The sequence below is a fragment of the Ammospiza caudacuta genome, chromosome 1 (assembly GCF_027887145.1).
Source record: "Ammospiza caudacuta isolate bAmmCau1 chromosome 1, bAmmCau1.pri, whole genome shotgun sequence".
NCBI lineage: Eukaryota > Metazoa > Chordata > Aves > Passeriformes > Passerellidae > Ammospiza > Ammospiza caudacuta.
The window spans coordinates 120,158,059-120,184,799 of record NC_080593.1 but is presented as its reverse complement, the minus strand read 5'-3'; the positions used below and the strand labels follow the sequence as shown (position 1 = coordinate 120,184,799).

Genomic DNA, 26,741 nt, shown 5'->3' with positions numbered 1-26,741 from the left:
CACATGGATGTAAATTAATTTTCCCCTTTAGCTCCCATGTTCAGAGAAATAAGGAAAATATCTGCTGCCATTTGTTGTACTTAGGAGTTCTCTGAAAATGAGATGTAATTTTTCAGTAGAAACAAAAGTCTGAAAGTATTTTTTACATCCTCCTCACTATTACTAGGAAAGCAGTTAACTTAAGAACCTGATTAACATTCTATTGAGCTGTGTCAAATGGTTCTTCCTCTTTTTTTTTTTTTTTTGCTGGACAGCATTTTCTACCCACTCACTTGTGGCAGCTGTTTCAGTACTATGGGGAAAAAAATAAACTGAATGACATTTTAGTGGGTCAATGAAAGACTGGATCTGGCAAAGTATAAAACTGCATTCAGAAATGTTGCATCTAAGGGAACTGTAGCCTTCCTAATGATGACCCAGGAGTGGAGCTTTTCTTTGGTCTCACTTTCTTTGAGATACTCAGAGCAAAAAGTAGAAGCTTCTGCTTATTCTCATGGACCACTACACTTAAAAATTCTGCACTAAGCATTTTTTGACCCACTGACCCTGTGTGGTTTCTCATACACACAGTGCAGGTAAACAGGCTGAAAAATAGACATGTGCAAAGAGAGCTGAGACCTCTGCAAATTTGGTCAGACAGTCTCTGAACACCCCTGTTCAGGGAATCTCTTCTCCTCCCCGTGGCCAGGTGGTGTGCCAGAGATTAACTCAGATCTCCAGGCAGGATTAGCAGAGATGGCTAGGTGTGGGAGAGCCTCTCCTCACTGCAGCAGACAAGCAGCTTGTGCAGCACTGTGTGAGCCAGGGCTGCTGGAGACATCAGGAAAATGGTGGCACCACTTTCTGCATTCACGAACTGGTGCTTGGATTTAAATCAAGTTCATTTTTATTTAGGAAGCACACAGGGATGGTTTGAGGAAAAATGGAGACCCTACCTTTAGGTCCTCTGCACAGAGATGTTTAATGTGGCAATGGATTTATTTGGTTGGAGCTGTGGAATCCCAGCACACTGCACGTGTCCTGGAGCACAGTGATGCCTAAGCAGACTTACTCACGGGCTAGACAGAGCTTGGCTGTGTCCCTTAACCATTGCTCTTCTCATCCATTTTTTCAGGTCTCAGGGAGATGGAAAGCCAACCACAAGACAGAAGATGACAGCCATGGCATAAAACAGTGCAACAGGAATGATCATGCAGCCTAACGTGCGTGTAGTTTCTTCCAAGTTTATTCACAAAGGATGATGGTGAGAGTTTTTGAAGATTTAGGCATGTTAAGTACATATTTTTTGCTTTATTCTCTTTTTAACTGCTGAGAAAATCAGCACTGATATGGAAAGAAACAAGGCAGATGGGGGGATGGACCAACTACTGTACCTACTATAAATCCCAAGCAGCAATCCTGCAGGCTCTGCTTGTGAAATGAGTGAGTTTTCATTTGGTACTCCACATAAAACTACACCTCCTGGTAAACTATTTTCACCAGCACTACATATGCACTTGTTCATACTTGCTCCCAAAGCTAATCTAATAAATGCAAATGGACTGAGTGAGTGATCACATGGGCCAGGTTTGAGGTTGTGTTTACCTGCACAGAGCTCAGAGAATACAGAGTTAAATGCTGCTCTCAAACAAGCTTTATTTTTGTTATTTGCATTTCAACACAATCTAAACGAACAGATCCACCACAGAGGGTTTGAGTAGCACAGCAGTAACAGGAGCCACAAGAACAAGCCTCCCAGATTTCACACATATGCCCAACCACCACTGGGCACTCACAATTACAGTGTCACCCCAGCTCCCCACAGAAATACCAGTACAGGGTAATTTAGTGAGATAATACATGAGAAACCCCATGTAGCTCTTCAGCTGTGAATAAAACTACCACTGCCCAGGAGCCAGGATGTGACACCCTGTCACTTTATCACTCACATCCAGCATTCTCAGGCAACTTGAGCTCTCTTGATTTTTCCTCAGAAAATCCCTACTAGTAACCAATAATTGGTGGTAGAGACTGATGCCCATGAGGCAGATTTTCACATGTAGCTGATGTCTGTGGGAGAGATTTCACAACCATTTTAAGGCAGTTGAAGACCTTGATGCAGCCAAAGAGGTGAGGAAAACAGAAATGTCCCCTCTTACAGCACTACCTGCTTATGTGAGGTATAACATAAACCTCTTTGTCTCATCTGTAAAATATGGGTATCAAAGGGGGTATGAGGTTTATTTTATAAACCAACAGGAGCTGCAGGTTACCTGGTATAGGAAGTTAAGTGTGAGGTTCTGTCTGTTGACAAAACTGCAGCCTGCCATTAACTGCCATACTGGCATAAAAGGCAGATAGGAAGTGTCCTGGAAGAAGTTATCCTACTTCCCAAAGCATTCCCATCAAAGTGCTCTGCTGCAGTGATGAAATCACATGCTGCTGAGTTCCCCAGACAGTATATTTCCCTCAAACACAGTAGGACTGCCATGAATTAGGCTCCTGGACAAAAAGACTGTCTCTTCATGAATCTGTATTGCTACCACAGACTGGAGAAAGACAGGAGTGGAAAGACAAAACAGGCCAAAAGTTTATACAGAACCATAGAATGGTTTGGGCTGGAAGAGATCTTAAAGATCCAGTTCTAACCTCCCTGCCAAGGGCAGGAACATCTTTCACTAGGCTGGGTTCAGAGCCTCATCCAGCCTGACATTGAGCAACAGGGTTGGACAAAGGGTTTTCACAAATTTTATTTTCTAAATATGTCAGCTTTGCACAATATAATGAAATGAATCCCCTGCTATTACAACATCAGCCTTCATGACAGAAGTACTTGTGGGCAATTTCAGCAGAGGGGAAGGTTCAGAAGGACATGGAAATCACATGTGTATCACACAGTGGCAGTGCAGGCCTATGGCCACCAAACCCATTTTGATGCTAAAAACAATCAGTATCTACCCAGCTGCTTTAACAGCCCTGGAATGGATCCAGTGTCAATATCCAGTGCACATCTGTCCTCAGATGCTAGGACAGCACTGGCTTGATTAGACAAATACACAAATGCAAAGGTGCAAGCACAGAGCCTTCTACCTCAACAGGGTGACTGAAAAGTGCTCCCTCCCCAGCAGAAAGAAATATGCACCCCAGAAGTCACAGGGCTCTTCCCTCATTTGTCTTGTGCTGTGGTAGCAGCATGAATCAGATGCTCAGAGTCCAACATGAAGCAGAATCTGATTTAAACAAACTGTACACACAACCACGTGGACTTTTTAAATACAGGAAAATAATATTAAAATGTTGTTTCCTTTCTCCCTGCCCCACTTCCCTTTCTCAGTTGACAGCTGGTTAACTGCTCGGAAGGTGCACGCTCCTTCCCACATTTACCCAGTGCTCCCCGTGGGGCTCTGTGCAGCCAAATGCTTCACCACCTCTTTTTAATACTGAACCACAGCACACAGCCACTTCCTCAAGCTGGTGGCTGCACTCTCAGGGACAGCACCTGCAGCAGCTCAGCAGAAGCAATTGATGCTCAGCAGAAGCAACTGATTCACAGCAAAGCAAGATACAGTTGAGAGCTTCCTTCCACAGAACACAGCAGGAAAGGGGGATGTTGCCTCCAGACAGACAGAATGACCATGATGGTTGCTGTCTTGCTGTTATATGGTTCCTGTTGAGTGTGTGACCATGCTTTACTTTGGTTTTGCTCCTCATACAGAGCACCTCATATAGAGCATAAAAGGAAAGATAAATATATGACAATTATAGAGATTATAAGAGGAATGTATAACAATATAAATGTATGATAAATGTATTACAATATCTGTCAGAATTTTAACCCAAACCAAATTTCCAAGCAGTCTTTTACAGACAGCTATGAAGTGTGCAGATTTTTCCCAATCAAACAATGAAAAAGCACCCCAGTTCAACAGTCTTCTTAGCAAAGCCAGATGGTAAAAAGATGATAAAGCAGAACAGAATACAGTAAGCTGACATTTTCTGCAGGGGACTTCCCCTCCCTAATTAAAAATGACCTTCATTATTTCTTAGCTAGCAGGACTTTTTAAAACAAAATATGGATAATTTAAATAGAAGCATGATTTGCAAAATGGTTGGAAATATCCCTTAGAACATTTTTCCACCTTTGACCACCTCTGTAGCACAAAAAAGCCTTCAGTAATGCAAGAAATCTGCTCCAACTTTTATGCAAGTCAATGTCACTAACAACTGAGCAAGAAAGAAACCACAGTCAAGTCTTCACTTCAAAGCAGTGTTTAGTTAAAGATGAATTACGTGACCTTTTGGCAGTGTACAATGGAACAGAAGTCAAAGTTACCCAAATTCTTCCATGCTCTAAACAAATTCAGTCCTGTATCTATGAGAAACTACCTCTCTGTTAGAATAGACCACACTTTCCAGAACATGTTTAAGCTAATAAAGTTTCATGGAAGCCTCGAAGAGAGCAGATAAGTCTTCTTCTGTTTGGGGACGTGGTGATAGTTTAGTCACTCTCTCCTGCAAGATGAAAGAAAAACTGGATTATAAATGGATACCAATAAAATTAATCAACAGTAGGTGAACTACATGCCTCTGTATTCCTTCACAGAGAATAACAAAGCTTTGAAAAATAAGTAATCAAGTAATTAAATTGAAGCATCATCAACTGTACAGTACTTTCAAGAACACATAAGCTAAAATTCCTTGTAATTAAATACACAGAAGCAAGACCAGAATGCTGTTCAGTTTCTGAGTCAAGCACAGCAAACATGAGCCTTCTACATCACAGATGTCAGTACACTGGAGGACATTATCCTGAGAATATGGTCCTTTTAAAATTAATTTTTCAGCACTGAACTAGGAGTTGGAGTTTTAGGGACCAAGACTCTCAAAATACTACACCTCCCAAGGCCCAGGAGCTGTAAATGGGGAGAATAAACAGCACCTGTAAGTCAGACTCTGAAAAAAAGACACAGCAAAGGAAGAGTATCTTAATAAACAGCCCCACACGTCAGAGTCAGAATACAAAGGAATTGTGGTTAGTCTTCATTTGGACACTGATTCAACAGAATGTGCAGTTGCTAAAGCCCCAGTGACTGCAATGAAACTCAGGTATGTGCTTCAGGGCTCTGCTTGACAAAATAAGCACCAAGGCAGGGGCTGCAATTGAGAAAAGCCCTGTGCTAGTGAGGATGAGGAGCTGCAGTAGTGTAGGTACCCAGTTACTGCAGGAACATCCAGCTGAAAGGGCCCAACATCAGTGTACTCATACTGGTCATGATTAGAACTTTCATGTTTTCAACAACCAATGATTTTAACTTTTACTGAAATACTGGAGAGAGTTAGAGATGTCTGCAAAGACAGAGTCCAGGCCCACACTAGGAACACATTATCTTTAGATGAAATGTGTTTTAGCAAGAGAGTTTTCTCTGCTGCAACCTGTTTCAACATCTCCCTTGTGGAAGGTGCTGCCCCTCCAGCTTTACAGTTCCTTCCCCCTTTTTTTCACATGTGGACAGTGGATATCATTTGCTGAGGTCCTTGCCTGAGGCAGGGAGTGGGATGCAGGGGAAGGGGCTCCCCAGTGCCCTGCCTGGGCAGGAGGCTCAGCTGAGCCCCCTGGAAGCAGGGCGATGCCACAGCACAGGGCTGCAGCCGCACACTTCCCCCGGCCCGTGGGATGTGACTGTGGCAGGCTGGATGTGGTCACACAGCAAGCCAGGCCACCACACTGCCAAATCAAGGTGAAACAGTGGTGAGAAGTCAGCTGGGAGGTATTCACAGCTCATAATCATGGTTAGCATGGCTTGTGAGGAGTCTGAGAAGTGCAGCTCTGTGTGCATAATTTTACCTACAGAAGATTCACAAGTGGCAATAAAATGGTGGTACCTCTCTCCCCACTGCTGACACCAGTGCTGCTACTCACAGAGATCCAGCCAAAGAGAAGACTGATATTCTTCTATGCAGTTTTGAAACCAAATGGAAAATTCAAACAGCACTAGGGCAATAGTGTGTTGTTTTTTTCAGACTCATAATATGCAAAATATAATAACACAGTGCTCAAGTATTCATAAATTCAACATATTAGGACTGTCTGGGCCAAAGCCAGTTTTGCAGCTCTGTGCACTGAGATGTCCAGATTTATCTGTAAAATCACACCGGATGACAGGAGACAGCCAGCCTGACAGCCTGACAGACTGGAGCATTTCCCAGCTCTGGCGACAGAAGGCCGCAAATGGAGCTCCTCCCGTGTGCCTGGACACAGAGGCACCATCACTACCTCTGCACAAGCTTGCTGATCTTTGCTGGTGCCCAGACATCGAGGCCCTGGCTCCCTCAGTCTGACTCAGTGCATCCTGGCCCTGTGCCAAACCCAGCAGCTCCGGACTCATCACTGCCTCAGCCCCACTGGAGCTGCCTCTGGGATGTCTGCAGGGGGTGGGAGGACAGAGAACAGCTCTTCCACAATCTCTTATTTTCAGTGCCCCCATCTCCTCTCAAACGCCACCACCCAGCCACCTTGAACTTTGAGACAGAATCCTCTTTGCTAGAATAACTGCTGTCTGTAAACAAGACCAATTTCAACAGCCTTACTTAGGAAGGGAAATAAAATTCTGTTTTAACTTCAAGTCTGTCCCAGCAGAGCTCCCACCCCAAATCCCAACAGTCAGATTACATTTTTCCCTGCAGCCTGCACTTCATGGCATGGAATATACTTGGCAAACTTTTTAGTGCCATCACCACTGCACCACATTGCTTGCCTGATGTGAATGGGCCATTGCTCTATTACAAAGCAAACCTACTGCAAGACGAAAAGCAAAAGAATTATACCAAAAAATAAACTGTATGGATTAACCCATGGTTACTAACAGATTGTTAAGGAACACTGATACATTTGCATCATGTTACATCTCATACCAAAAAATAAGGGCTGGGAAACTATTAGATCATCTCATTTTACACAGTACAATGAATCACCAATGCCATAAGAAGACAGAAAAACCCTTCAACATCTTTTGGTGAAGAATCCTTCTCCAGCTAAGCAAAACTTGCATTCAATGCTTGTTTTAAATAAATATGTTTATCAAAACAAACCCTCCAAATGCCCCATAACAATGCACAGGCATAACCTACTTCATGGGTGCGCAGAGACCTTAGTTTTCTTCCTGGCTTTGCCACTGCTGTTGTGTGTGATCCTAAGTAGTTGTACCTTTGTGTCACTATTTCAGGTATAAAATAGGAATACTAATATTTACTGTTAATGTAACTGCTCTAAGGTGCTCTGAGATTTATGAGTGAGAAGAACTATACAGGATCTGCTGTAAAAAGTGAATAACCTTTTGGCCTGAACAATTTTCACTTTCTCCATAGTAATATTTCCCTTGCAACTTGGTGGGAACAAATACTAGGTCCATAGCATATGAATCAAACTGGTTTTTTACAAGGAAGACTCTGGATTTTGCTTTAAGAGTGGTGTGTTGCTTTTTGCAGTGTCTTTGTGGGCACTGAAACAATAAAGGGTATTACAAGTTTAATCTATATCATCCCAGGGGACCTTATTTCAAATTCTGATGGGGGTCAATGGAACAAAAAAGCCATCTGCGAAGAAAAATGCAACTTCTCAATATGGAAAGTTTAATGCAAAGTGAGTTTGATCATTCTTACCAGATAGCACTTGGTATTAAGGCTTTATCTATAGACCACCTGCACACATAATTAAAGAGAGGTAGTTATGAAAAAAGCAGTATCTACTACAAAGATCACAGGCCTATGAAAAACATCCTCTTTTTAAAAACTGTAACATTAAAAAAATCCCAGACCAAACACTTAGCCCTTTCTTTCTGTATCCATGTGAAAACTGCAGCATGCACTCCAGCCCATTGAAAAGAAAAACCTAAGCTGTGGAGTGAAACAATATACAGTTGACTATCCATAATTTTCTCCATTCAAATAGTTTTCATGCAGGAATAGAAATAAAACTTTCTGGAAAAGAAGACTTCTGTTTTTTTTTTTTTCCCAAATCTGTTCTATTTTATTTGACAAGAAAAACTGTTTTGCTCTCTGTCTTACCTGAGGCAGAGTGCCTTTGACTAATGCAGGGATGTCTGCTTTGGAATAACCAATTGCAGCCAAGCCATCATCAACATTCAGATCAAATAGGAATTTCCGGAGTGTGTCTGCCAAAATAAGCCCAGCATCTTTGATTCTGGCAGTGCGGATGTCAGCTCCTAAAATAAGACATAATGCCTTGACTGTAGGGTGGAGAGAGCAGAGGAAGCCTGTCCTTGACTTAATTTAATCATAATATCAGCTGAATACATATCCATACATAACAGCCACTGCCCTAAAAGCAACATGAAGTAAAAAGAGGAATCAGTCCTCATTTTACAGTTGGAATGGTTTGTGAAAGGTGGAATAAAACAAGATCAGAGGCACGTTCACTGCTGCCAGAAAGACTAACTGCCACATGAGGTTAACTTCCTTTCCCTCTGTGCTCACAGGGAGAAGCACTTTTTAGTCTGACTAACTGCTGGAAGGAAAGCAGCTAATGCATGAACATCACTGGTATTTATTTGTATGGACAGTGTGCCAAATGCTAACTTCATTTTAAGGCCTTGAGTTTGCTGACATCTAGAGGACTGTTCTGTTCAATTACACATTGACGAGAGGACTACAGCATGAGGGCTGAAAAAGGCAGGAGACAGCAGGGCAGTGTTCAGCACGCTGAGTAAATTCTAAATTTATTGCTGTTTTAATATGTGCTGACTTGTGTAGGGTACTGTAGAACTGAAGAGGAGGAACTGCTCTCTTTGAAACAACTACTGAACAGTAATGAAAGCACCAATACAAAATGAAAGATTAGAAATATTTCTTACAGAATAGCTCATGTTCCCTTCTTCAATGAATGTTCAGGACTTACTTAAAAGTAATAATAAAAGTATGTCCAAACAGGAGACCCAAGTTCCTCCATATGATTTCTTTCAAAGTAACCCGAGCTAAATTGGCTCTCTGTGTAACCTTAGTGATGTTACAGCAGAACTATGTTAGGTCCAAGTGCCACACTGAGAGATGAGTAACAGCAACACATAGCTACAGGAAAAATATATTCTGTGATCCTCACACAGCTCAGTGTAACATTCAAAGGGAGTTAACTGAACAGGAGACCTGCAAGCACAGTTGAAGAGCTCAGATATTCAGGTAGTAAGGCTGGCACTAATGTAATAAATAATGTCTGGGAAAAGCTGATAAATAAGATATGAGAGAGTCTTGTAACAAACTCTTGTGCTATTGGGGCTATGCCATGAAGTCTGGAGGGGTAACTCCACAGCAAAAAGACATAAACCCTCTATCTTCAGATGGTAAAGTAAAAGGGAAAGGGAGGAGGATAAAATATGGCAGTAAATGTGGTTGCCACTTTTAAAATATTACTATAGTTCTAGTACTTTCTTTTTGCTCAGCTTAAAAGATTCATCAGTCTTTAATTGCTCTTAGAAAATCTCTGGCCACATGCACACCTATTTCAACTGTCTAAGAATCCACCCAGGGAGGTATTAGGCTTTTTCTGGCTGTACCCAAATTCACAGCTGTACATACACACAACATAACTATTTAGTAATCTGCTTCATGTCATAAAATACCTTCTTAGTCATTGCATTTGGCAACATGACAGATTTGAATCAGCTACTGTAGTCAGTTGGACTCTGGAGAGGACTCAGAAGTAAACACCCCAGATGGGAATTAATAAATTCAATCCCATGTGACATGTTTTCAGCAGAATCCCTTTCCAGCAAGGCACACAATGACGTAGTTAAAATTTCTACTGAGAAAACTAACAAAACTTTTAGAGATAGAATTTATGGCAGAAGTCAATACCACAAAACCTAAGGGAATTGCTCTTTAGTCACTTGTTCTAAAATCAAGAGCCAGAGCTGAAAATTTCTGATATGCTGTGCTGACCAGTTATCCAGACACATTTTGTTCAAATAATTTTAGTTGTCTGCTATTGCTGTAGGAACACAGATATTTATTAGCTCAGTATATGACTCCAGCTGAGTTTGTGTTTTGTCTTGAACATAGGCAGGACAGCATACATTAGAGGAAACCTGAACAACCTCAGACTCTTTATGAAATAAACAGAACTTTCACCCAATGTAGTTTTTCTGACCATGTTGTTTGACACCCTCTATAAAATACTATAAAATAAATGTACATAAAATATATAAAATACTCTAAAATAGTATATATAAATATTTATACTATATATAAAATACTATAAAATGTCTATATTAAAGTCCCATTCTTCTTGAGATCCCCACTGCTTTGAGATTACTTACACAAGCAAGTCATACATGTGACTGGACCACTGTGACTCGCATACAGAAGGCTGACCATACAAGGGACTGAACACAAATTTTCCAAATACCAGGAGAGTTGACCTAACCACTTTTTCTCCACTCCCTGCACTGCTGTGCATGTGGCTGTGCCTGCTCCTTGGCCAGCATGTGTTTTAGCAGCAGTGTAGCCACAACACAAAACTTAGTGCAGGCAAAGCCCCTGACCTTAGACAAATAAATTAGCTCAGTGCAGAGCCATGCTGTCACAGCTAGACTGCTCACAGCTCTGAGACTACATCACTGGAAGCTGGTTTATTACACACTCTAAGGACATCCTCTGGTGATGGGCTGTAGCATAACAAGGCACTGTATGACAAAATAACCTTTAAATAAGCTGTCAGCTTGCAGCATTTACTTTTATTCTGCTAAAAAGCAGAAAAGGCCATTTTGTTCATTAATCTCTTTTTAGCCATTACATATGTGTTCACAGAAGAGCAACTCCAGGAAAAGCTTTCCCTTGGCATCAGCCACTGAGAAATTCCAACACCTACAAACAAGCTTAGGCCTACATTAGAAAGACCAAGACCCACAGTTGTGTGCCATAGAAAAAAGAGCAGGAGTGATTCAAAATATCACTGTTCTAAATCACTGCCACAGCAGGGAATTTGTTGGGGAAAATACTTCCTTTTAGCCAACAAATGCCCCCTGAGTACTGGTTCACTTTGTAGTTACTACTCTTCATAAAGTGACAAGAGTTGTGCCAATCACAGCTACTCTTGTTTGATTTCCAACAGACCTCCAGTTAATTTCAGCTGTCCACTTTTCTGGCCAAGAATCAGATTTCTCCAGCTTGCTCCTCTAATCACATTATTCAATATCAAAATTCAGCATTATTCTATCTGATTTGCATGACATCTGATTCCACAATCTTGTTTTCTAAACTTAAACCTCTCCCAACAACCAATGACAATTGCTTGCACACAGTTTTTTTCAATCCCAAAATGTCATTTTGGAAAGATTTCCATTTGTATACTAGAACTGTACCCACAGAGGTTCCTACCTAGAATCTCTGCAGCTTCTAAGTGACGTTCAGGATGTATCTGTGCTGTGAAAGCAAACACTGCTGGGGATGTCAGAACCACAGAAAGGCCATGAGGCTGGGGAAAAAAAAAAAAAGAAAAAAAGAATAAAACACATCAACAGGACATGTACTTTTAACTTCAATGGACTTTAATGCTCATTAATGATAGATAACAGATATTTGAAATGTATATTAAGAACCCAAAAATAAACAAGTTTTACCACTAAAGAGTGATCCACATTATAATCCTTTGGTTTGTAAGTTTTCACCAAACCAGAAATAGGGTAAGACATTCCATGGCTGGAACAGAGAGCAGAGAGAGAGTGGTTAGGGCAGCTCTCCTGGTATTTGGAAAATTTGTGTTCAGTCCCTTCTGTGGTCAGTTTTCAGTATGCAAGTCTCTTCAGTACAGATTCTCAGAAGGCATTGACAGGTATGATGTGGATATTAGGTACAGAAAACCCTCATCCCTCTGCACCTCAGGGACCTAGCTGGAAAAAACAGTACCTCCTTACTTTGTGAGGGTGAAGTTATATTACTTCACTGACTGAACTGAAAGATCTTCAGTTCCTAAAGTAATGTAAATATGCCAAAAATATCATAGTCTGCATACCTATGTGTTCACACTGTCTGAAAAAAAGAAACTTTAATTTTAAGATATAATTATAAAAGTAGACTTGCTCAAAGAAAAGGAATGAAAGGAAGGTCTCTGAAGAGAATGACTGCTAATAACTTCTGTACACAATTCACTTCTAGGCTTTGCTTCTGGGATATTTTCATCCAAATGAAACTATATTGCCTTGCAATATTAATTACAGCTCATTTCAGACTGCTGATTGCCTATCCCACAGACAAGCTTACAGATAATTCCATCAGTTCAGGAAAAACTCAAGATGACATCATTGCTGTCTCATTGCAGAACAGCTGGCATGGAATCTTACATTTTAAATGTCATTGACTTTTTTACTCTTGTTTTTGCTACCAAGGAAGGTAAAGAAGGCTGTGTTTTGTAATTTTCACGTGACTGGTTTTGAGTATCACAGCCCAAGAACACACAATCCTTGCACTCATAAATGACAGCAGCCCATCAGTTTGTCACAACACACAGGTTCTTCAGCATCACAGGCCAGGCTACAATCCCTTACTCTACATTCAGCAACAAGGGCAGCAACATCTTTGACCATCTGAAACAAACACTAGCTGTAAGCTGACCTCAGATGGGGTTACTATTTCTCTGTACTCACCAGAGATGGACACCAGCATTGCCAAAGCCAATCCCAGCAAAAGCACTTGCCAGGTGCATGTTGGCTCTTGCTTCACGGTCTTCAGGGTTTCTGATGGCTCTGCACCATGGAGGCAAATAGTACCAATGAATTCACAAACAGATTGGTGATTCAGGAGGGAGAAGGGAGAGAGGGCTTCTTTATGGGCAGATACACAAAAAATCTAAAAGATAAACTGAGCTTAAAATGGTGGAAATGGAATCAAGTCACGCTTCGGTAAAAGAACAAGCCTGCATCTGGGTCACTTATGTAGATCATACTGGTTCAGTGAAGGGCAAGCTTTCTTTCACTTTTCCAAAAAACAAGTAAATAGAGTTAATTTAACCATATTCAATTCAGTAGTGAATTAAAAAATTCCAGTTAGAATCTATGGTAATTCTGTGTATGGCTCCAGGATCACTCCAGTTTTCTCACCATCTCATTAGGTGGCGCTCTAGACTCCACCACCTGTGGAAGAAGACAGGATTCCCTGGCTTCCTGTGTCTCAGGATCCTTGTGCAGTTTGACAGTAAGGAGAAAACGTCTCATTAATAGATTCCAAAGGAACAAAACCCAACTATTTTGACTCACTAGGTACTGTAAAAAGATTTTTCAAAAAAAGCCCACATTGATTTTTAATAGAAGTGCACAAGGGATGCAAAAGCTGTAAAGAGGCTGAAACTTTATTGACAGGGATCAACACCAACTCCCAGCTAAGGCAATACCTATTCTAAACTGAAGGTCTTCTAAGAATGAGCAGGCTTGCAATAAATGCATACTTTTGCACATTCGTAAGTGCATATCTTAATTTACACTGAAGGCCACAGAAGTGTTTTATTCAGTTTGTTACATATTCCCCTTATACTGTCATAGAAAGGAGATTCTTGAAAAAAAGAAAAGTAAATTCTCCTCCCATATTAACTGAACAGCTTGAAATACCTTTAACTGAGGACTTCAAGAATAGATTCACATAGGCATTAAAAAGGTACCTCCTCAAGACAAACTACTAATCCAAATTTTATCTGAAAGTTTGAATTTTATCTGAAAAATATTTTGCTTTATTTAAGAAAAATCTAGGGTAGAAAACAAAAGCTTAATGTTGCAGCCTGCCTCATCCTAGCCTAAAATTCCCATTCTTGCAGGCCTGCCCTTTGGGGCACTGTGTACTGAGCACCCTGCAGGGGGGATGGCTGCTAAGTGTGTTACCTTTTCAGGTACTTAGCGACAATTCTCAGAGCGTGCAGAGCCCAGACGTCGCTGACGGGGTTGCTGCCTTGGTAGGCTGGGCGCTCGATGGGGTTGGAGGGGCAGGGGCTGCGCTGGTGGTAAGGGAGAGCAGTGTACGACTCCAGGGCATGGCTGACAGAAAGATGGAGAAATCAATTACTTAAGGGAGAGAGCTCCCTGTCACTGCCCTGCTGTCCTTTGAATGCAGGTTCTTTTTTATTTCTGGTGTCCAACAGGTGCTGAAACAAGAAATACAATCTCACAGACAGTGGGAGAATGCTGGGCCAGCACCTCCAGAGCACCTCCTCTCCCACACACACACAGAGAAGGCAATCTAAACACGGTCCCTTTCTATCAGCTCACACCTGCTAAAAGCACCAGCACCTGTAGTGTTTTTCACTGAAGAGGGCTGTGCATGTACAATGAGTGCTTTTCCTTTTTGTAGGACAGGAACCATAAGAGACTTTAGCACTGGAAACTTCATCATAGGGTACTTTTAGAAGTACTGACCTTGAAAAAAGATGGGTATGATATTTAAGCTAAGTGGAACTGCCAATAGTCTCATCTCCCAGACACTCATGAATCTGACCACATAAAAAGGGGCACTGCCTACATGGCTCCATTAAGATGAACAAAACTACAGACAAACCATTTTCATTGATGAACAAATGCCTTTTTTCCATTACAGACATTGCAGGCCAGAGTCCTTCACCACACTTGAGAAGTCACAGTTTCATTACATATCTAATACTCTAATATACATAGCACCCAGAAGAAAAGTAAGCTCTGGCTCTCCAAAAATAAATGTCAATGCATTTTGTGCAGTTAAGCTGCTGGTTTGAGATGGATAAAATTTTGTGCCAGGTGAAAAGCAAACTTTTCACCTGGCACAAAACCAACCATGAGGTTGGTTCCCAGATGACCATAGCTGGATGAAGACCTGCTAGTACCTCACAAGCTTTTATGAATTTTTATTGACACATCATGGCTTTTGTTAGAAATTTTTATTCTCTATTCCCTGCCATGTCTGTGATTTATGATAAATGCTATTACAATTGTGATTCATCATCTATCTCCATGATCCCCAAAAAAGGGACACTTGGACTCTCTTCCCTGACAACAGCTATTCTGGAAGCAAAGAGTTTCTCCAGTGCACTGCAAAAGCATTCAAATTTCTGCAAATGCAGGTTTTGTTTCCATACATTCTGAGGGAGGCAGTGAAACTAAGGAAGAGGAAAGTCTGACACAGCTCACCTTAACAAGAACAGCAAACAGAAAAAAAGATCATCCTCTTGTGCTCTCAAAATACATTTTTTCTACAATCATCACAGTAAAAATACAAAATTTAAATAAATTCAAGTGGCAGCCTATGCAGAAACTCACCAAAGCACATCAAAGCCACTGTTGGCCACTATTCGTTCAGGCATAGACAGTGTGTGTAAAGGATCAATGATGCCCAACGTGGGCTTAATGGCTCTTGAAGCAATACCTGTAATGTGCAAAGGGAGGAAAATCAGTTAAAGATGTTTTGCAACAAAATAGCACAAAATGAGCTTAATGTTCAAAACATGACAATAAGGAGGGAAAAATATTTGAAACTATGAACATGAAAGCAAAGAGAGAGACGGGAGGATAGGGAGTATTTATGAATGTAAACTGATGATGAAGTCTCTCTAAAAGAGTTACATGATTTGAGACTTTTGCCTGAAGTGGATTTTACCAGACAACATTCTCTCTCTGTTTGCAACCCTCCCTGAGCAGCCTTGCAAGATGCCTGTGGCATCTGCAGTATTCTTAGATTTGTGTCTTCTGTGGACAGGCAGAAGGCAAAACTGGTTTGTACCTGCAATCAATTGTTATTGCCAATTGCTGTCTTCAGCATCTGTAATAACCATGCCCTTGTATTTTGGTTAAGGGCACAAAAATGGAGCTCTGAGACAGACAGACAGACAGACAGACTGATTGACTACGTATAGACTAGAAATCTCTTGAGCTATTGTCTCCTTAGCACACCCATCTGGGTCCTGAGTTCTGCAGACTGTGTGGTGTATAAAATCCACATGTTTAGAAGCAAAACCTTAAGCAGCTGTGAAGCTCAAGATGACATTTTAGCCTTAATCTTTATTTGCCAGGGATGAAAAGGCCAAAGGAAGACAGTGTCCCCACTTGCACAGTATCCCAGGCCTGAGGTTTCCAAAGTCAGGAAAAGGAACATTTGGTTGCAATTACACAACAAAGAAGCAGAAGTCTTAAAAGTAGAAAGAAAAATACAGAGGAAATAAGGAACAGTTGGTTGACCCTGAATATAAGTAGAAATTTCCTTTGCAATTAACATTTTCTGCCTTAGTCCTTAACATTTAAGGACTTGAAAGATTTTAGTTTCCTGTTTTGCCTTCAAACTATAATCCACTGTATTACATAGGTATTTCATTATGTTAATATTATATAAATTTAACTCAAGGAGGAAACCTTTAAGCTTTTAAAATTTGCCTGTGGCTGTTGAATCAAACAAAATGACACCTGAAATGACATGCAGCATCCTTTCCTTTCAAGGCAGGGAAATAACAAAGACATGGGAAAAGCAATTGTCTTGAATAACACACAGAAACCTCCACAAAACAAACAAAAAAACCCCAAAACAAAGCACCAAAACCTCACCAGTTTTAACTTTTAGTTCTTTGAAGTCAAAAATGGCAACACCAGTGGTTTCACTTCCAGTGCCAGATGTTGTAGGAACTTAAAAGCAAGAATGGAGATAACAAACAACAAATAATAAGAAATATATAATACTGCAATTTAAATAATAAAACCACAATAGTAACACCACCCAAAATACAGGGCCCAGGAAATCTTGGAGGTATCCCTGATCCAAAGCCAAGAGATCAAAGGGAAACTGCTACTTTGATCTCTTTTCTCAGTAAAGGAGTCTAGCTGAACTAAACAAGACAAAGTAAGGATAAAACCTCTGACTTTACCTCCACTGAATTAAACAGCAAAACGGCTGCTGAATACAACTAGAGGAGAAGCTAGCCCAAAGGAAGCTGAAACAGCCACAGTAAACTGATTTCAGTAGAAATATCAGGGAGTGTAGAATGCCTCACCTTCCCCTGGCCCCAACTCTCCAAACACTCTCCTCATGCTTTACCTGCAATGAGTGGCTTGAGGGGCACAGTGACCGGCTTCCCTTTCCCAATAGGAGCATTGACATAATCCAGGAATTCTGCTGAAGGGCTGGCTGCATACAGGTTGGCAGCTTTGCAGGTGTCCATCACAGAGCCACCTCCAACAGCAACATAGGCATCAAACTCTCCCTTTTTAGCAAATTGGATGGCATCCAGGAAACTTAGGACACAAGAAAGATTTTCCAATTAGTCAGGATAAAATCAGTTCACAGGGAAACTAACTATTAATACCAGCATGCAGGCCACAAGGAGGGGTTTAAAAAGCCATATGAAGTCCTGTGAATGCCTAGGCACTGCCTGGGGAAATGCACTGTCAGAAGTAGATTGTACCTTTGGTCTGTTGGCTCCACACGAACATTATCATATATTTGAAAGTTTATACCATATTTTGCCAAGGAGTTCAATACTGCATTTACAGGAGGAAGTTTGGAGAGGTTTTTATCTGTCATCAAACAAACTCTTCTAGCACCAAGATTCTGCAGGTCCTACAATAATGAATCAAAAAACCAAACAATGAGTATAAAATCATTCACATCACTAAACACTAATCCAAATCAACTGAACCATTTGATAACAATAAACCCCTGACTTAAAAAATAGTTGGTTATTGCAAAATTTTTAAAACCATATCAGCTGAAGAAAAAGAGCATTAACCACACACATGTAGAATAGAGAAAGCAGAATAAAATTTAAAGCTGCCAGATTTATATCATTGAAGTCTTAAGATAGAAGAAAACTAAAGTTGTTGAACCACATGGAACTACTTTATACTATAGTCACATACAAAACATTTTTAAAAATATTTTTTCCTAAGTTCCTGTGAGAATAAAAAAGGCCTTTTCACAGACTGTCTCCATTAACTGTCTACCAAAGCACAGCATTAAAATATTGAAAATGTAATACTGGATATTTATTTATTGATGAAAAATCAAAATGAGGTGGCAAAAAAGAAGAAAACCAACGCTACATCCTAACCTTTGCTAAGTTGTCACAATAGCTATACAATACGTATAAATTATTCTAGTGCTGTTTAAAGACAGGTTCTGTCTAATTTCATTTACTGTCTGGCTATAATTTTACTTCACAAATTTTCAAATAAAAGAGAGATCTATTAATGCTAGAAATGCCAAAAATGAGGAAAAATGATTAATGAAAAAAGGCAGTGATAAAAGCACACTGGACAATGTACTCAGGTGAACCATCTCCCACTGCTGAAACAGAAATTCTACACTTACACAGGGCAAGCTGAGAGCTGAATAAATATCTAGCTAATTTATTAGAAAGTCTCTGATTGAGTTAATGAGAGCTAGAAAGATGGAAGTGATCTTGAGAAAATCCTGGTGAGTCTGCAGGATTTAATTTCTGAATTAAATTCCCGGTCAGAGAAAAACGTTGCCTATTTGTAGCAAAGTATCAATGACCCAATTTTCCCCTGAGCTGCATTTCATACACCACAGCCCCACAGATGCACCAGGCTTCTGTTCTTCAACCAACAGTGTGCTCCAACCTTTGTGCACTGATACATTGGACCACACCATATATAAGCTTTGCTTTATTAAGTGGATTGATAGCACTGGCAGCCCTTCAGAAAATAACTTTTTACCAGGGATGGACTCACCACAGCAGCTTACCATGCCAATCTCTTTTGTGACTCCTTCTCCATATCGGATGTTTGAAATGGCCATCTATAAAAAAAGGAACATTTCTTTCTCTCAACAAAAATGCCATCTGGCCCTACTCATTCAAAGTAAAATATAAATATTTGATAATGCAAATATTTGTTAAGTGCCATATTTGTCAAGAAGTATTGTTTGTACAGCTTTTAAATGAAACATATTTTATTATTAAATCTACCTCAAATGCATAGTCTGTACTCCCCAGGGTGGGCCGTTCAGGAACTGGAATGGAAATAAAACAGTGCAATTAGGAAAAAATAACTTATTTCATTCTGTTTCTCAGCTCTAGAGTTGACAGATTCCCTTGATTTTAGAATCACTAACATATTTCCACACGTCATCTTAACTTGTCTGGATAACAGTCACCCATTTCACTTCTTGCTGTTCATGATATTAATGATCCAAGTACTTGATCTGACTCATATAATTCAACAAAACAAGTGAGTTTTTCCAATTTTTTTCAAGAATTAAGTATTTTTTATAAAAACGGAATAAATTAGCAGGAAGGTTGCATGAGAGTTTGTTTGCAGCCTACAAAGAGCAGAACAGCACATAAAAAAGTAGAACTGTGTTTGTGTAGAGCTTCAGGCTGCTACATACAAGCTGAGAGGTGCTAGAAATGCATAGGGGCTACACGGTAACCTTTGGAACAAAGACAAATTCATGAGACATCATCTTTATGCACCTGGATAAAGAACACCTTATGTATGCATGGGAGCAATACTAACAGGTGTTTACACTTCTTTTTACTTCTGCCTAGTCCTGAATGTGCAGGTGAAACAGAGTTATTTGCTAGAAAATTACCACGTGCACTGCTAATAATAAATAAGAGTCAGTGTATTAACTTTAATTAGAAGATATTTATAAGGACAGTATTTCAGTCATAGCTTCTCTCTGCCATGTCATTTTTGCATGGATTATCACAAAACCCAATTTCTGGCATTTTCTGATTTTGCCATAGAGTGAAGCAAACTGCATCAACTGAAATTGCCCATTCTTCTCCAAGAAAACACCAAGCAAGGCACTCTGCTCTTCCTGCTGCAGGCATGCCTTATGTCTGCTATATTAATTGAAAATACACAATTTGGATTCCGATCCAATGAGTGACACCATGATAATGAGGCTTGCAGACACGCTGGGGTGCACTGAAGCACTGACCCACAACAGCAACAGATAGATGTATTAAAGCCCTTTATGTACTTTCTATTCAAGCACAGGCCAGCTGCTATCAGCTCTTTCATTGCCACCTCTTGCCAGGCTGTACATGTTTGACCTCTCCTGGAGCTGGAGTCTGCTGTACTTTCAGTCATTAATTTGACAGGCTAAAGACATGTCCAAACCATTTACTCTCTTGCTTTCTGATAGTACAATAGACACCCTGCTGTTACATTCTTGAAACAAACTTAACTTTCAGGGTGAATTTTACCGAGTTCAAAAATTGTACTAAAAACCCCAAAGAAGTTAGGGTTTTTTTCAGCTATAGTCACTGTTCAATAATTTCCCACAATTTAGAGATTTACTGAATTGATATCATCTTGCTATGCTATAGACTCTATTGCTGCCTAAAACTTTCAGAGAGGGTTATTAACTCAGGCTTCAGTTTAGCAAGAGCTTAGTTTAAATTGACTGAGCAGGTCATCAAGCAGACAAGCAAAAGAACGAAATTCTATTTCTCAGCTGCACTATTGTCTTCTGTATGGATCGTCTTGGGCAAAACAAGTATCTGAACATATAAAAAGCTTTTCCATATGTAAAATGACAATGTCAATTCTTTAGGAAGTGTTCTAAGCATGTGAAACCATGCTACTTAGAGTTACACATTACCAAAATTATGGCTCAAACCACTAATATTAAGTGGATCTGGAGACTAACCAACAATCTGGAGACTGGCAGATAATTAATCTCCTAGCCTCCCTACAGCCCATGCAAACAGAAGCTCCTCCTAGGGTGACTGGGGTAAGTCAGCACAGCTCCCCTGCTCACAGTCCACAATCCTGGCCTAAGTGAGCTGTGTTCTTGGGGCTGACTGTATAAAAAGCCTGTGGAGATTTTATTTCCCAGGCCAACACACAACTTTGTGAAAGGCTACTTTTTATCCATATCTTCCTGCTTCTTTTCTGGTGCAACACGTGTGTATCCAAAAGCAGATCGAAAGTTGAGATGGTTCAGGTGATGACAGCCAGAGCAAAGTCCAGATCAACTGGCCCCATGGTATGGGGAGGGAGGGGACAGGAAGCAGTAACTGTGGTTTATGTGTGTGACAAATGCATATTTTATTATTGGCTTTTCGCAAATATTAAAGTGAATATTATATGTGTTTTGTTAGAAAGTAATGCTGTATTAATTCTCTTAAGTAGTGTGCTAAATATAGTTTTAGCTTATAAAAAAATGTTAAAATAGAAAGTATGCTATGTAGGATACTTTTTTAAAAGAAAGGACTTGCAGCGAGATAGCAGCCACAGGACACCTAAATCTTTCAGAGAAAAGGAATTTATTGCCCTCTTATTAGAAGAAATGAACTTCTTCCTGCCTTGAAGGCGCTGTTAGGATTCAGAGGAAGAAGCTGATGATGACCAGACAGAATCTTGTATTTGAATGGAATTTATGCATCATGTATGAAGTCAATGAATATGCAACAGGTTATTGTTTATAAGGGTTAATCCTTTGTTAACGGGAGTCCTTTTTCAGGCTCGTACTGCTCAGAAAAAGGTACCCGGATGTCCGTAACTCTTTGTCTCTCTTGTCTCATATTGTCCTAATTCAATTTGTCCAAATTATTATTGGTCTAATTGTATTACTATTTTTATAACCATTTTATTACTATTAAACTTTTAAAATTTTAAAAACAAGTGATTGGCGTTTTTTACATGTGGGAGCAGTGACTCTCTGCAGCAATAACCACTAGCACTGTACAGCTGCAAAATAACAGGTTGTTTACCTTCTCCTTCAGATTGTTCCTTCCCAGCTGTTACCTGCACCCTCTGCCCACGTTGCATGGATACATACAGCCCTCTGAAGGGCCACGGCCTCCTACAGAATTATTTTGGAGAAACAAATTAAGTCTTACCTTGGGAATAAGTGTGGCCATGGCTCGGGCACCGACAACTAGTTAAATAAAATGTTTAAAAAAAGGTATGGTTAAAAAGGGGAAAACTAAAGCAGAAAACTAAAGCTTTACGTCCTAAAAGCCTCGTGTAGGCGCCCCTTCCACGGGCCTGCAGCTGAGCCCGCCGGTGTGCAGCAGGAGGGTCCGCAGGGGCGGAGCGGCCGCCGCTTTTCGCGTCCCAGCCGCGGGCCCGGCCCCGGGAGGGGCACCAGGAGGGACACCGTGAGGGATCCCGTGAAGGATCCCCGGCAGGGACCCCCGTGAGGGACCCCCGCGCCCCTTCCCGCCGCACTCACGCCGCCCGCTCCAGCTGCCGCAGCAGGTGGGACACCCGCTCCCGCCCCGCCGCCATCGCCCGGATCTGGGGACGGCCGGGAATGGGGCCCGGGACGGGGCCGGGGCCGGGCCGGCGGCAGCGCCTCCTCCCGGGACAGCCCGGGAGAGTCCCTGGCACAGGGACTCGCTGGGTCAGGCGACAAGTGTCCCATTCAGCACCCCCAGCCCACGGCCCTAAGGACAGCGTTGTCAACATCCAACTCAGGCCTGTTCTCAGGCAAGCAAAATCCGCTTGCTAAACCAGCACAGAATGCCAGTGAAGAGCGACTAAAATCTAATTAGGACAGAGTGCTTGTTGTGTATTTGTCACAGAAAAATATTGAAAGTTATGGAATTGCAAAGTGAAAATAATAAAAAAACCCCCCATGGTCCTGAAATTAAGTGAAATACTTTTCTGACTCTTCAGTTGTGCCCAGTGACAGGACAAGGAGGAATGGTCTAAACTAAAACACAAGGAGCTTCACCTCAGCATGAGGGATTTCTTCACACTGAGGGCGGCAGAGCACTGGAACAGGCTGCCCAGGGAGGTCGTGGAGTCTCCTGTCACCCTGTTCTTGTAAGTTCTTCTAAGCCTTCTGATGTTTACATTGTTGTAATGGAGTTTCTCACGCACTTTTCATGTAAATAATGATTGTTTTGCATTCCTTTCTGGAAGAGAATTGATGGATTGTTGGTTTGACCAGTGTGGCTGGAGAGGTGGCAATTTTATCCTCCAATCCATAGTCACTTTTGAAGTTCTATAAATATCAGAGTTTGGAAATAAACTGCCCCTTTTTGGTCTTGGACATCTCAGAGTGTGAGTGTCATTCATTTCGTGTTGTATTGCAACAGTCTCCCTCTATGGAGACATTCAAAATCCACCTAGAAATGTTCCTGTGTCACCTGCCCTAGGTGACCCTGCCTTGGCAGGGGCCTTGGACAAAATACCCCCAGAGATCCCTTCCAACCATGACAATTCTGTAATTCTGTGAAATCATAGTAAATTACAGTGCAGGATGGAGTAAAATTTTGTAACCAAATTTTCAAGCTGTAAGCTATGCTGCTTCGCTGCCTGCACAGTAGTATACCAGTACTGAGCAAAGGAAACATTGGATTCTGACAAAAAAGCATAAGTTTTCTAATGTAACAGATATAAATGCTTTGCCTTTGCATTCTCTTTGTGTCTTACTAGATGATCTTTAAGGTCCCTTCCCTTCCATCCCACATAATTCAATGATTCTATGAGCAAATCAGATGAGCCTAAAACTGACAATTTTGCAAGGTGCTGATCTTAGGAAAGGTTAGTGACCTGCCCAGGCCCCTACATGAAGCTGCAAAACCTTTATTCACTTGTGAGAGCCAGAAAGTGGCAACACCACTGGAGCACCCGCACCTCTGCTCAGGTGACCACTTTGCTGCTGGAGATGAACACACTTCATCGGATTTTGGTGGAGAAAACTGACCAGCAGCCTTTTGAGCAGCACAGAACTCTCATCACATATTTGTATGGGAAAAGAGCCCTTCTCTCTGGCTGAGCATGTTCAAGGTGTGCCCTATGGAAATGCCTGGACGATCAGAGGTCTGGGATGTCTCTATTGATAACAAAGGGTTGTACCCACAAGACCATTCCTGCCATTGACAGGTCCAAAGCAGCCTGCAGTGCTGCAGACAGCTCAGCACACGGGCAAAGAACACACCCTGTGCAAGGCCCAGAGGCTGGGCAGTGGTCAGTCCATCAATGCCATCCAAGCTCCAAGGTGCACAAACCCCTTCTGCCCTCAGCAGCTCCCCTACACAAAGGGTTTGCCTTCTGATGCTTTTTACTGAAGCTGCCATCCTAACTGAAGTGCTACAGAACAAGAAGAAAACTGCTTAAGTGACCCAGCTTTTTCAAAAACTTGCAGTGAGGCATTACAATATCATTAACCACTAAAAACCTTTAAAGTTTGAAAACCCAATTTAACTGAGATTACTGAAACTTGTTTTACTAACTTTCTTACCAGGGAACAGCATCTTCCCTGTAGCTATGCCACACATTGAGACAGTTGAGTTTTCTTTTTTCTATTTCAAGTGTACATGTGACACTACAAAGCTCAAGAATAATGGGAAAAAGTCTGAGAGAATTTCTACTACCTGCTCTCAAACTGCTAGGTAAACAAGATTATTTCTATAAAATGATGGATCGCCGTTACTACAGGGAGAAATTTAGGTTTTAACCTGTACAATACAAACATTTTTTCTGCTAAACTCAATGGCTGGCCGGCAGCTTTGACTTCCTTTTTTCATCAAATGCTGTAGAAAATCTGTACAATTTCTTAGGCCCTGCAATAAATCTTACAGTGAGTTTGCATGCTCCTTGTGTAACTGAACCTGCATACCACAGAGCTGAGCGGCAGAAAATGACTTATAGAACAAGAGCACCACCATCAGGCCACTTGCCCACGGCAGAGAGAAGCAGCCACATCCTTAAATGCACCTGTGGCTGCTACTCATCAGAACTCCAAGTCACATCTGCGGTCCGTCCCAGCTGCCTGAAAACAGCTTTGCTCAGCTTTTGTCCTGGCAGAAATGCTGCAATTGTGAAGCAACATTACCTGTGAAACAAGTCACTGTGACAGCCCCAGCCTGGGGAGAACCGGGGCACCCTTCTCCCTTCACAGGACACCAATTTCCCTTGGATGGAGAACACAGCCCTCCTTCTCTACCAGCTAAGAGCCAAACGCGGGATGTTTTAGAAATGTCAGAACGCATTTATTGACAGATACGTGCGTGAACAGAGCACCGGGCAGGAGGCTGGCAGCGACAGTCCCTTCCCACGCCTCGGTGGGCATCCCCAGCCCGTGCCGCACACTGTCCCTCACGCCTTCTTCCTCCTGCCCCCGCCGCTGGCCCCGCCCGCAGGCTTCTGCTGCTGCGGCTGCCGCCGGGCCCCGCTCTTCTTGCCGCTGCGCCCGGGCCGCTGCTGCCGCCGGCCGCGTTTGCCGCGCTTCGACTGCTTCTTGCCCTTGTTGGCAGCGGCCGCCTCGGCTTCCTCCTGCCGCAGCTGCTTGTTGACGGCGCGGGTGATGTCGAGCACCGGCTTCTTGCTGCCCATGTCCCGCAGCAGCTCCAGCTGCCGGCTGCGCTCGGCCGCCAGGTTGCCCAGCAGCGGCTGGAAGCGGCGCTTCTTGCCGCCGCTGCGGGACGGCGGCTCCGCGGGCTCCTTGGGCAGGCGCGGCTGGAAGCGGCCGAGCGAGGCGGTGGAGACGCGGGCCACGCGGGCCACCCGCCGCAGCTCGTCGCGGTCCTGGTGCCCGGTGGGGTGCAGGGGCGCGGCGGGCACGGCGCTGCCGGCGCGGTGGGCTCGGGCCAGGTTGCGCAGCCGGTTCAGCTCGTTCCGAGCCACCCGCTCCCGCTTCTCCCGCCGCAGCCGGGCGAACTGGTCCTCCTCGGGGTCGGCACCCGCCGGCACCTCCGCCAGCCAGGCGCGGGACGGGTCTCCGCCCGCCCGCTTGTAGCCCCAGCGCCGCCGCCACTCCTTGGCCTGCTCGTCCCACACCAGCGAGGTTTTCTTCTTGCGGCGGATGCCCTTCAGCCGCGCGAACTGCTCCCAGCGCGTCGGCGGCCGCGGCTTCGGCGCCGGCTTCTCCCGCGGCAGGCGGAACGTGGGCTCGGGCAGCTGCGCCACCAGCGGGCCCCCGGCGCCGCCGGCGCGCTCGGCCGGCAGCTCCCAGAGCCGGGACACGAGCAGCTGCGTGTTGTCGCGGGCCAGCGCCCGCAGCAGCGCCTCCCGCCGCGGGCCGGCCCCGCGCAGCGCCGCCGCCGGAGGGGGGTTGCGGTCCACGGCCAACAAATTGCCCAGGTCGTACTCCAGCTCCAGCTCCTTTTCCACCGTGATGCTCCGCCGCTTCTCCGCCTCCTGCTCCTCGGCGGCCGCCAGCACCGCCTCCACCCGCACGGCCGCCATGGCAGCGGCTCCACGTGCGAGCGGCGCCGCCGCTGCCCCGGAGCGCGGCAAAGCCCCGCCGGGTCAGCGCGCCGGAACCGCCGCGCCCCGGGGGCGGGACGAGCGCAAGGCCCGCCGGGAGATGTAGTCCCGTCTTGCCAGCCCGCCAGGGGGAGCCGTGGCTCCCCGCAACCCGGCCCGCGGCTGCCGCACCCGCGATGCGACCGGGGACCCCCGGTGTGCTAGATACCCCCGGTTGTGCCAGGGGAGCCCCGGTGTGCCAGGGGACCCGCCGCCGTGGCTTATGGGCATGTGCTTTTTTCCCAGTCACAGAATCACAGAATCAATGCGGCTCGAAAAGCCCTCTGAGGACATCAGATCCAAATTGTGACCAAACAGCACTATGTCAATTAGACCAGGAATCTGAATGCTACATCCAGTCTTTCATGAAAAACCTTTAGGGATAGTGACCCAACCACCCCCCTAGGCAGCCCATCCCAGTGTTTAATCGCCCTTTCTGTAAAGAAATTATTTCTAATACTCAACCTGAACCTCCCCTGGTGCAGTTCAAGATTATACCCTCTTGCCTTGCCACTGTTGCCTGGCAGGAGAGGCCAAACCCTTCATGGCTACAACCCCCTTTCTCCTAAGATCACTCCT

The 26,741-nt window shown here is 43.3% G+C and overlaps 2 protein-coding genes across 2 annotated transcripts; both read right to left on the bottom strand.

The window, feature by feature from the left end:
* Nucleotides 1-1,663: 1,663 nt before the first annotated feature.
* ADHFE1 (alcohol dehydrogenase iron containing 1) lies at nt 1,664-22,205 on the bottom strand. Its single transcript, XM_058808150.1, has 14 exons — nt 22,138-22,205; nt 21,803-21,840; nt 18,914-18,957; nt 18,691-18,744; nt 17,390-17,544; nt 17,023-17,219; nt 16,536-16,613; nt 15,261-15,366; nt 13,857-14,009; nt 12,633-12,731; nt 11,610-11,688; nt 11,368-11,464; nt 8,044-8,201; nt 1,664-4,491 (listed from the first exon to the last, which is right to left on the bottom strand). The coding sequence occupies exons 1-14, from the start codon at nt 22,191-22,193 to the stop codon at nt 4,408-4,410; spliced, it is 1,398 nt and encodes a 465-aa protein (XP_058664133.1). The 5' UTR covers nt 22,194-22,205; the 3' UTR covers nt 1,664-4,407.
* A 2,714-nt stretch (nt 22,206-24,919) lies between these two features.
* On the bottom strand, nt 24,920-26,106 carry RRS1 (ribosome biogenesis regulator 1 homolog). The gene has a single exon (XM_058816101.1). It carries the CDS (start codon nt 26,100-26,102, stop codon nt 25,014-25,016), a length of 1,089 nt encoding a protein of 362 aa, XP_058672084.1. The 5' UTR covers nt 26,103-26,106; the 3' UTR covers nt 24,920-25,013.
* Nucleotides 26,107-26,741: the final 635 nt, after the last annotated feature.

Coding starts and splice junctions, on each gene's coding strand:
- RRS1 (XM_058816101.1), bottom strand. CDS start 26,102: ATGGCGGCCGTGCGGGTGGAGGCGGTGCTGGCGGCCGCCGAGGAGCAG.
- ADHFE1 (XM_058808150.1), bottom strand. CDS start 22,193: ATGGCGGCGGGGCGGGAGCGGGTGTCCCACCTGCTGCGGCAGCTGGAG. Junction 18,745..18,913: donor GTACAGACTATGCATTTGAG/GTAGATTTAATA, acceptor CTTTTTTTATAG/ATGGCCATTTCAAACATCCG. Junction 16,614..17,022: donor CCTCAAGCCACTCATTGCAG/GTAAAGCATGAG, acceptor CTTGCTTTTAAG/TTCCTACAACATCTGGCACT.